Source organism: Aplidium turbinatum, chromosome 8 (assembly GCF_918807975.1).
Source record: "Aplidium turbinatum chromosome 8, kaAplTurb1.1, whole genome shotgun sequence".
Taxonomy (NCBI): Eukaryota; Metazoa; Chordata; class Ascidiacea; order Aplousobranchia; family Polyclinidae; genus Aplidium; species Aplidium turbinatum.
In genome coordinates, this window is record NC_137479.1 from 24602600 (window position 1) to 24612915 (window position 10316).

Genomic DNA, 10316 nt, shown 5'->3' on the forward strand with positions numbered 1-10316 from the left:
GAACTTTTGCTTACTTCAATAACTCAATAATTTTGCCAATAGGCCTATTCTTTATATTTCATCTTTGTTTCAACCTCCATGGAAACGCCATATCTAAGGATGAAGGTTTAGTTAAGATATCATTGGTAATTAGTAATTACCATAAAGTGAAGTCATATCATAATTTTATCGACAACGCTTTGCTATGTCGATGCCATTGTTCAAGCAATAGGCAACTCTACTGAATTACAATCCACACTGTTCCACTCGTTAGTGCAATCGGTTGCGCACTCGTCCGCTCGGTTAGCTCAGTTGTTACGCGCCCGGCTCAAGATCATGCGGCGCTGGTTCGACTCTCGGGGTGTGTGCTTGAGCAACGCATTTCAGGACTGCTCTCCATTCAGCGGCACCTAGTGAATGGAATGATTCCCCAGCAACAACACTTCAACAATCAAAAACTTTACTCTGCCAATCTCGGTGACCGGCCTTTCGTCAAGAGCCTCTACAAGTATGCGAAACTACCAGGAAGAACCTATCAAGGCTTTGTCAGTCCGACGATGAAGATTCAAAACCAAACCAAACCAACCACTCGGCTTTGTAAACGCAAAAACGATGGTTTTACTCTCGAGGGAAGCTTGAGCGGCTTCGAGGATAGCTCTCCATTAATTAGCATCTGAAATGGAATAATTTACAGGCAAAAATATTTTATCAATTACAAATTTTATTCTGTCAATCTCGGTGTCTGGGCCTTCGTCAGTTGTTTGAAGCGCCTACAGCTGTGTGTGATGAAGGGGGTAAGGAGCGGCTTATTGCTCATAAACATGAGTGAAATCAAGGGCTACAGTCGAAGGGGCGACACTCCGCAATCGACGACTCGCCTTTAAGTGTCTTGCCAAAGACACATCAACATAATCTTAAGCGGCGTCGAAGCGTTGCCCTTTAGAACTTCGAACAAGGGCTCTCACCACTCGGCTACACAAACTTCCAGAATTAAACTTCCAAAAAGGCTTTTTCAGTCCGAGGATAAAGATTTTCATAATCCATGAATAGAATTCACAAAATTAATGTTAAATCATTACTGTACAGTATAAAACTTGTGTTCGGTTACTTTTGTATTGTAGGCTATGATACAAAAGTGTACACAATCAGGCATAGACGGTGACGAATCGTACAAATTATGATCATAAGCTATCATATCTTTACAACACATGCCAAACATAGCAGAGGTCCACAAAAATGTAAAAGAAACAAAACGTGAATATTATATATTAGGCCTATTGTCAATTGGGCCTGAGAACTAAACAGGATACAGTCTAATTTCTAAACAGACTCTAAAGTTTACAATTCGAAACGGTCCCAACATAAAATTTATAACCAATCCAAGCAGCTCATGGTCTACTTTTCCTCTAACTTTTCATTTGAGGTGTAGGCTACTGCAGCTACAAAGTTAAAATAAAAATAGCTTAATGTCATACGTTATTTTGCAATATCCGGCTTAAGCTAAGTTTATCTTTCCGTATTTATGAAATCTAATTACAAAATAAACAAACCAGTCATTTTTGTTAGATGTGTTCTTGAATCGCTTACGAGAGTTGTCGCTGCTTATTTAATTGACCTAAGCTAGTTTGATGATGTGGTTTTGATGTCCGATGATTTATTTTTCTCGGCGTGTAAGCCTTGTCGCTTTTGTTTTCACTCAGAAGTTGATATTTTTTTGTTTATGTTCGTTTTTTCAATCATTGAAGTTTGCAATTTTCTGAGAACAATTCTTTCACTCGCTTTGTCTTTGACGTCATTCAAAGGTACTTAGTTTGAATTTCAGTCAACCAGGTCTGCACAAAAACTGCTTTCTGCTGCAACACTGAACATACAAAGCTTTATTTGGGATCAAACTGGGTGTTCCAGCAGACATCAATAAACAGAAAGGATTATTCGCTTCCTACATTAGACCACAACATGGTGTTCCTACACACATTTGATATTCATGAATGTCATCACACTCCGTAGGCTATTAGGCCACAGAAAAAACAAATGTATGCTATTGTGTTGTTTTTTTGTTCGAGCAGCATCTTGTTCAATCTTCAGGGAATGTGACAGCAAGCCAGGCCAAAGGTTATCTACGACTACCACTGATCGACAAAATACATCTCGTTTAGTGCCTTGAGTCCTTGAAGGTCGGGCATTCAGGGTTGACACAAGTGGTTGTTTCTGTTGTATTTGCAGAGAAAAAAATCGAGCCAATGTTTATGTGTGCATTTGGAAGGGCGACGTCAGTTTGCAATAAACCTTGTGTGCATTTGGAAGGGCGACGTCAGTTTGCAATAAACCTTGGGTCAACGTAGGCCCAGTCCATTGGGTCGCGTAAGTGGATGATCTACAAAGCTCTCTTAAAAATCAGTTTGTTGTCATTTGTCACCGATACATCATCACTTCAGAACAGACTAGAGGCTGTACACGACCATGTTGAGAGGTGCCAAGTATCAGTTCGTTTGTGAAAGCAAACTTGATATAAAAATTGGTTGGCCTATCCTTTATCAAATTTAAACTCACAAACATACCTTCCTAAGCTCGAAAAAAATCGATTGTGCGTTAACTCTTTGTTTGCAACAAAATATTCCAATTCCAGACAAAAGCCTGGAATCGACAAAAAAGCAGGGCTGTGGAGTCGGAGTCGCAAGGATTTTGTCCGGAGTCAGGGTCGTTAAAAAATGCCTATTCTTGCTTGGTAGGCTACAACACGATAAACAACAATTTAAAAAAAAATATTATACATAAATTGATTTTTCTGATTTAGTGTAGGCCTAATGCTGTCTACTTTGTTTCAAATATTTTATCACACTACGCATCCTAATCAGATCATCAGGAAAATTATAAGATAAGAAGACTTGATGAAAATTTTAATAACAAAGTTTTGTTTTGGAATGTTGATCACAACTCAAGTGAAATTAAATTTCAAAAAATTGAAAGAAGTAAAATGAAAAAAATTATTAGCAACTCTCAAAAATCTGGCAACACTGAAGCTGGATTCGAATTTGGAGTCAGAGTCGGCAAGTTATAAACGGTAACGCCTAGAACATCACACAGCTAAGGCGAAAGAGCCATGTCCATTGAGTCCTGTCTTTGTCATGAGTTACCAAGGGGGGTGGGGGGGGGGGACTTATATACCAGTCCCAGGTATACAAGTTCTCTCATTTTCGCAAACCATCATTTTTTCCCGATTAGTTTTTTTTTTCAATCTCTCTTTCGCCTGAGTTGTGTGATGTTCTAGGTTTTTCCGTTATAAACCTATATTTCCGTCCGACTTCACAGACCTGCAGACAAAGCAACCGCAAACATTTACTTTATCCGCCTCCAGTGATTGAGATCTTTGACTATGACGTCATTTAAAGTTTTCTTCAAAGTTTGTCAAGTTGTGACAAGGCAAAACATCCATATGGTGAGTCCAGAAAGCGAAGCACCAACAGCGTTTATCAATTGTGTTACGACAGTTAAAAATAGCGACCCTTCTAATACGTGACATATGCTTTGCGTTTACACTTTCAGTAAATTGTTTAATTATTATCAGCTTCAAAATCTTTTCGGAAATATTTTGCGTACTATGGACAAAAACTTAGGATTTAGGTTTGAACTAAATGTCACCCCTTGACCTTGAAACAAAAGTTCACAAACTACAAGGAAAGTTTCATCATAATAAAAGCGATAAACTAAGCAAGTACCGGTAGTGCTATTGACAGGGTGATACGAAGACCTTATATCTAACATATAGAAGCGGGCGGGCATAAATAGGTTACTTCATTACTTGAGCAGTAGGCTAAGTAGAAAGTTAACCGATAGCACAAAGTGGTCAAGTTACCCTTCTTTATTTGAAAGTTGACTTTAAATTTTGAACGCATATTTTTTTCTTGCATTTTTTCTCTTTGTGTTACGTAATCTTTTAAAAACAAAGGATATGCTTTGTTGTATGGGAACAGACTAAGATTTAAGTCCAGTTTGTACGATGTTAGTCATTCTGGCATCTGAAAGTGGAAGCTAAAGTTGTCTTATCTTAATTTATTGCATTTCAAAACCTGTGCGCTTGTGCTATAGTCTATTTTCTCTCATGAAATAGACTACTGCCATCAAAATTTCCACACAAATTATACATTACCCTTTCAAACAAAATTTTGATAGAGAGCTTGCCTTGTAAAACAATAAGGTGTGCTGTTAGCCTGTTACCATTTTTAACCTAGGTTAGGCTATATCAATATGGTAAAAAAGCTAAAAAGAATAGTTGAGTAGGCCCATATTGAAAGATAACCCACATTGAATATTCAACATTGTTCCATAAAGCAAGGGGAATGTTGCCGATCGTTTGACGTCATTGGTTGTTGTGGTGTGCACAATCTTTCTATAATCAAAATGCCAACTCATGTTTAGCAAATTGGTTTCGTATCCTTCAACTTGCTTTTGCATCTTAGTTTTAGGCCTGCATTGTCTTTCAGCCATTTTGTTGTTACCGCTCTCCATCTACAAGCAGACCGAACGAGTGATATTTGCATAGGAAAAGATAACGTGCAGCACAGTAGTACTAAACCAGAAATATGTGAAAGTTGTAAATTTTTTGTATAAAACCGCTGTCAGTTAATAACAACAATACACAATATGTTGTACTGTAGAACAAGGGTATGGGACATGTTTTGATTGATTGATTGAATCTTTATCCTCGGATTGGGAAAGCTTCTTGCAGCGCTTAATAAAGGCAGTTTTGCGTACTAGTAGAAGCTTTGAATTAAATCACTGACGCAAACCCGGTTACCGAGATTGACAGAGTGAAGACACCCCGAGACCCGAGATTGACACCCCGAGAGTCGAACCAGCGCAGCTTGATTTTAAAGCTTTTTCGTTCCAGAAGTCACGCGTCAACCAATTGAACTATCAATTGAACTGACTTTCCAGAAGTTTAATCTGGATCTCCAACGAGGATCACCAAAGAACTGATTACATAATTTAGCCTACTTTCCTGTGGATGGATGAACCAATGGAGTTTTGTAATTTTGTGGAATGATTGACTTTGTTAGGATTTTTAAAACTGTGCGTCCGTTTGTAAACGTTTGATTTGGTTTTTTTTTTACCAAAAGACTAAAATCGAAAAGAATACAACGATAAAGTCCTATTAAATTGCTAAATTGTCATACTACGACATCAGGGAAGGCGTTGCATCATATGTACATTATTTTGAAGATAGATGTGGGCTACGGGATCTTTGTGTTATACAATGACTTTATAGACTGTGGGAAACTATATGCTCAGGTTGCTGCAAAAACAATACAGTAGAAAATGTGAGTGGCAGCCTCGCATCTGCTGATAAGTTTTGGTATACTTTATTACTGTAAAGGAAGTTTACACATTACATTATTTCAATGTGTTCTTTGCTTTTCTTTCAACAAGTAACACTTGTTAATGAATGAGTTGACAAATTCATTACTAATGAGTTACACCAGACTAAAAACATTTTCGAGTCGTCGTAAGAAAAAAAGTTTAAAAACCACTGCATTAGCGGAAGGAAAAAGAGGAAAGACACAGACATAGAGTCACACAACTAATTTTAAACGTGGCTACATTATATTACAACTTTTATTGCTGAATTAAAACTACTAGATCAGTAGCACAGTAAATATCACATCACATTGTCTTTCAATGCCATTTCTTTAATATGTAACGGTCTCTTGCACTTATGCGTCATCGATAATCGTTATTCCTTCATGCAGGTCAGGAATAAATCTTCACTTCTAAGCCTCTTTTAACCAACGCCCAGTTTATACAAAGTATCTACAACAACTGACACATGGCTCGATTCTATACACATCACCTGGTATTGAAATAAGTTCAAAAGTTGTTGCGAATGCTTGCGTCTTTGGCACTGCAACACACATTCTTTCATTTGAGTTTATTTTACCCTAATTTTGATCTGAAGGATTGTGGTGTCCCACCCAACCCATTGGCTACATTATTGAATACGTTTTTTTATTGCGATTATTTATCTGATTCAACAATAAAAGAGTTACATGTGAAACGTGCAGTTGCGAAAAGAAATTAAAAGATTGACATTTTTTTACCAAACTAGCAAACCTCTAACCGTTTTAATTGTCATCGTTTTCATTTGATTTTTTTTTTTCAAGTCCACGTTTTCAAACAATTGTAGACCATGTTACGAGACGACCAACGGATTTTGATTTGTTTAGTAAACTGTCAAACTTTCCACTGCTTCGCGAAACTTTTTCATCAACCTCTTCTGGCTATTCCGGCGCAATTGAAACTCATAAATTTTTCGGATTTTTGAGAAAAAATCCGTACAAGAAGCTCGACAAATAAAATCAATTGCCGTTGAAAAATACAGTCATTGTCCTGCAAACACAACCGGAAAATGAGCAGAAAAGAGAACAAGAAATTACGAGCTACTGGCAATGCAAATGTTGTATAAAGATTTTCAGTTCAGAAAAACAATAGAATACTGTTTCGCTTTTTTTTGGCGATAAAAAATATTTATTCAGAAACCACTGCAGTTCAGGAAAACCTTTACTGTCTACATCCTTGAACAAAGGACAACGGTACTTGTGGAATTAATTCAGTGGGATAATGATTACGACAAGAAACTCTATGTCTTGCTTCTTCACTTTGTTTGTTGTTATAAATTTAATTTTGAAAGCAGGTCTTTCTTATGGAAGCTTTATCACGAAAAAAGCGTTTAATTCAAGGGAACACTCCCTGCTTGACAGTTATCATTCAAGCTTAGCAAACACGATGTTTACTGCTTCATTTCCAGTCTCCAAGCAGTCGAGTTTAGAAAGTTTGCAGAAAGACAGCAAACAACGACGTGAAAATAGAAACTTTTTTTTTCAGTTTTTGAAGAACAGGAAAATGCTCGTCAAAGACGAACTTTTAAATGGCGCTACAACCAATCTTGCGTCTGGATTCAAAACTATTAATTCACGTGGAAAGCGCTCAGCAGGAAGCAGCATCAGGAGAAAAATGAAGTTGATGCGAAGAGCTTGCAATGCCACGCCACGATACGACTCCTATTGTGAAAGAAATATACAATGTTTACTGCAAAGAAGCGACGAATGCAACATCACAATCACCTCTACTGGTGGTAGCAAAGGTAAGAAAGCTTAAAGATCTTGCTCCGTGTGCAGTGTGCACGCTTTAAAAGTTTTTTTTTCTAGGTTTAAAGTAAAACCGTTTTAACTGAAGATACTTTTGCTCTATTGTTGTGTTATTGCATTACCGGTAGCATACTTTAAATCAAATCATACCTTGTTTTCTTAAATTAAAGAAAATATTGCTTAACGCAACATAACGGCAACCTTTTTATTCTAACCAGTAACATAAGCCTGTTCGGCTCTCGGGGTGTGCGCTTGAGCAACGCATTTCAGGACTGCTCTCCATTCAGCGGCACCTAGTAAATGGAATAATTCCTGGCAACAACACTTCAACAATCGGAAAACTTCACTCTGCCAATCTCTGTAACCGGCCCTTCTTCAAGAGCCTCTACAAGTATGCGAAACTACCAGGAATAACCCATCAATGCTTTGTTAGTCCGAGGATAAAGATTCAAAAACTAACCAACCAAGCCCTAACAGTTTTGTAATTTAGTAATCAACGAAATAAAAACCTGCTCGGTACAATGGCATAGTCTATTCAGAGATAAAGCGTGTGCAACAACAAGTTACAAATAGTTAAACAGTATCTTTCTCAGGTTGGAGAAAACGGGGTCCATTGCAATTCGATACTAGCATCCTTGCCATTGCTGGTTCCTCCAAAAAATTAAAGAAAGCTTTTTTGGAAATATCTTTTCGCGTTCTGCCACGCTATCAACATTCGAAAATCTCAGTGTTTCTTCTTCAGCAACAGAACAACATGACAAAGGTCAAGCGCTACAAAGACCTGACAGTGACCGAAGGTCGTTCAAACAATTTGGAATATCGTACATCTCACAGCAGAGAGATAAGCAAAAGCGCCAAGCTTCGATTTCAAATCACCAGCTTGAGCCTAGGAGTAAACAGCCACGTTGAAAGTGCAACTGATGTGGTTGATCCACTTAAACTATCCAGTTGGACACTTCCTTCAAATCTCGATTTATCTGTTCTTTGTCACACTTCAGGAAAGAAAAATATGTTTTGTAAAAATCGTGTCACTATATCACAACAACCACAACTTGTTTTAAGAACTTTCAGCATCCGGCAAAGAGAAAACTTAAAATAAATTGGTACCTGTTTGTGCTGCACAGCATTTAATATGCTGCTGATACGGGCCATGCAGCTTAAAACGATTTTCTGTGTCAACAAAATAAAATATTTCAAACATTGAAATATTTTGTTCCGAGCAGTTTTTATCACGATTCAAGTAATTTTGCCTTTAAAATTCATAGCATTGCTTTTTCTTTAGACTTTAGAGGCAAGCCTGACCCATTCATTTCGACAAATAAAAAGTTTAAACACTCAGATCAATTTGCACCAAACTAGCATCAGATGAGAGTCATAGCTTACTTTACTAGCATTTAATATCACTGGCAACAATTAAAACGCTGATGTTTGTTTGGGTCTACATATTTATTGGAGTTGTCAGATTTTGTTTGTATTTTGTGAACTAGTTCACTCGGTTTCAATTTGCCTATAAGCCTGCTAAACCAGTAGGCTACACAGCAATAAGTACAAGGTAAGATTTTTAACAAGCGCTAAAATGGTTGTTTAATGTATTATTTTTCATGAATAGAGTTTTCCAAACTGGGACAATCCATTTTATAAAAAGTGTTTGCTGGAAAAGGATTTTCCCATTGGAAAAATACAACAGATTGATCATATATTGAGAAAAATTTGAAACAAAAAATAAAATATTTTAAGCGTCTATTAAGCGATATTTTCTGATTATATTTTAAAAATAACCTTAACCATGCCTTAACTACATATCTAGCCTACTTGGCTGCGTAAGATCGTTAAAATCGAGTAGGTTTACAGATAGGCATATGCTAAAAAGGAACCATTGTACATTGAATTAATCCCAAACCATTGCAAAATAATTTAACACTGGAAATAAAAATATGCCATCAAATTCTAAATGTTTAGAATAATTTCAGAACTGAATTTTATAATATGATATCAAATTCCCAAGTTATGTAGATCTACTACAACATTAAATAAATATAAAAATTATATTTAGCAAAAGCATTTTTTCCCCTTATAAAGCGGATAAATGTTATTTTTGCAAAATGATACCTACCTATTCCAGAATTACTTCTCTCCCAAAAATACAGCATAGGCCTACTACCTACAGTTTGTGCACAAAATTCATCTAACAACTTTTGCACACGTTTGCTTCGTTCAAACAGCATTTGCAGAATCTTGGTCAACACATAAACTGAGAAACTTGTCATCAAAATAAATCTAAAAGGTGTTTTTTTATCAATTTGTCAAATATGGTTATTCCTCCGAAATAAACAGTGGATGGAGCTTTCAATTCTTATTGTGTTATTGCAAAGTGTTTGCTTTATTTGACTGTTGTTTGCGCAGACGCAGACAGCAAAATCCTTCATTTTTAACTTACATTGATGGAACGTCTGCAGACGTTGAATTAATGCAAAAATGACAGGTTTTGCTGTTTGGGGAGTAGAATGTCGCGTATGGCAATCGCTTGGTATAATTTATCTTTTTGAATGTATAAAACTTCCTATTTATCTTATTGCACATAATAATTTATGTCATAGCATTGTTGATCTGATGTGACTTTTTCAATTTTCGTATATTTTTTCATGCTTGAAAAACTGTTAACGGTTTATTAAATTGAACTACTCTTTGAATACGCGTACATTGTTGTGTGATTTGGTAATTTTTATTAAATTTTGTCAAACGTACATATTTGTTTGACTGGCTTTAACAGCATCAACAGAAGAGTTTGCATATGATCTAACAGCAAAATTTCAAAAATATAAGTTTATCTGGGCTGCAGTGCGTAATCTACTCATTTATTTGGTAATTTGAAAACAATTTGTGTACAAAATAATGAAATTTTAATCAGTACCATCAATGCCGCTCGCAAAACGAATCAAAATAAATAAGTCTGCTAGAAAAACCTCTCCCCAACAAATAAAAATTTTCTGCTGTCACATTCAATTCTTAGAAAAAAATGTAGTAAACTATTACCGGCGACACGTAGCCGACGAAACAGAAAGATTTATGTGTACTCTCAGTGCTACACACAGGGCTGTGATGTCGGGAGAAAAATATATGACACCGACTTCGATTCTTCGGTTTATAACTGGCCGACTATGGACACGCCAAAATCCCCCCGACTCCAGTTCCATA

The 10316-nt window shown here is 36.5% G+C and overlaps 1 protein-coding gene across 1 annotated transcript; it reads left to right on the top strand.

The window, feature by feature from the left end:
- The first annotated feature begins 6687 nt into the window (after window positions 1–6687).
- On the top strand, window positions 6688–9867 carry LOC145775920 (uncharacterized). Its single transcript, XM_082587327.1, has 2 exons — window positions 6688–7117; window positions 7715–9867. The coding sequence occupies exons 1-2, from the start codon at window positions 6760–6762 to the stop codon at window positions 8218–8220; spliced, it is 864 nt and encodes a 287-aa protein (XP_082443453.1). The 5' UTR covers window positions 6688–6759; the 3' UTR covers window positions 8221–9867.
- Window positions 9868–10316: the final 449 nt, after the last annotated feature.

What these genes read in the sequence shown, in the direction of transcription:
- LOC145775920 (XM_082587327.1), top strand. Translation starts at nt 6,760, where the DNA reads ATGTTTACTGCTTCATTTCCAGTCTCCAAGCAGTCGAGTTTAGAAAGT. An exon ending in CTCTACTGGTGGTAGCAAAG is followed by an intron (nt 7,118 to 7,714) that starts GTAAGAAAGCTT and finishes TATCTTTCTCAG; the next exon opens with GTTGGAGAAAACGGGGTCCA.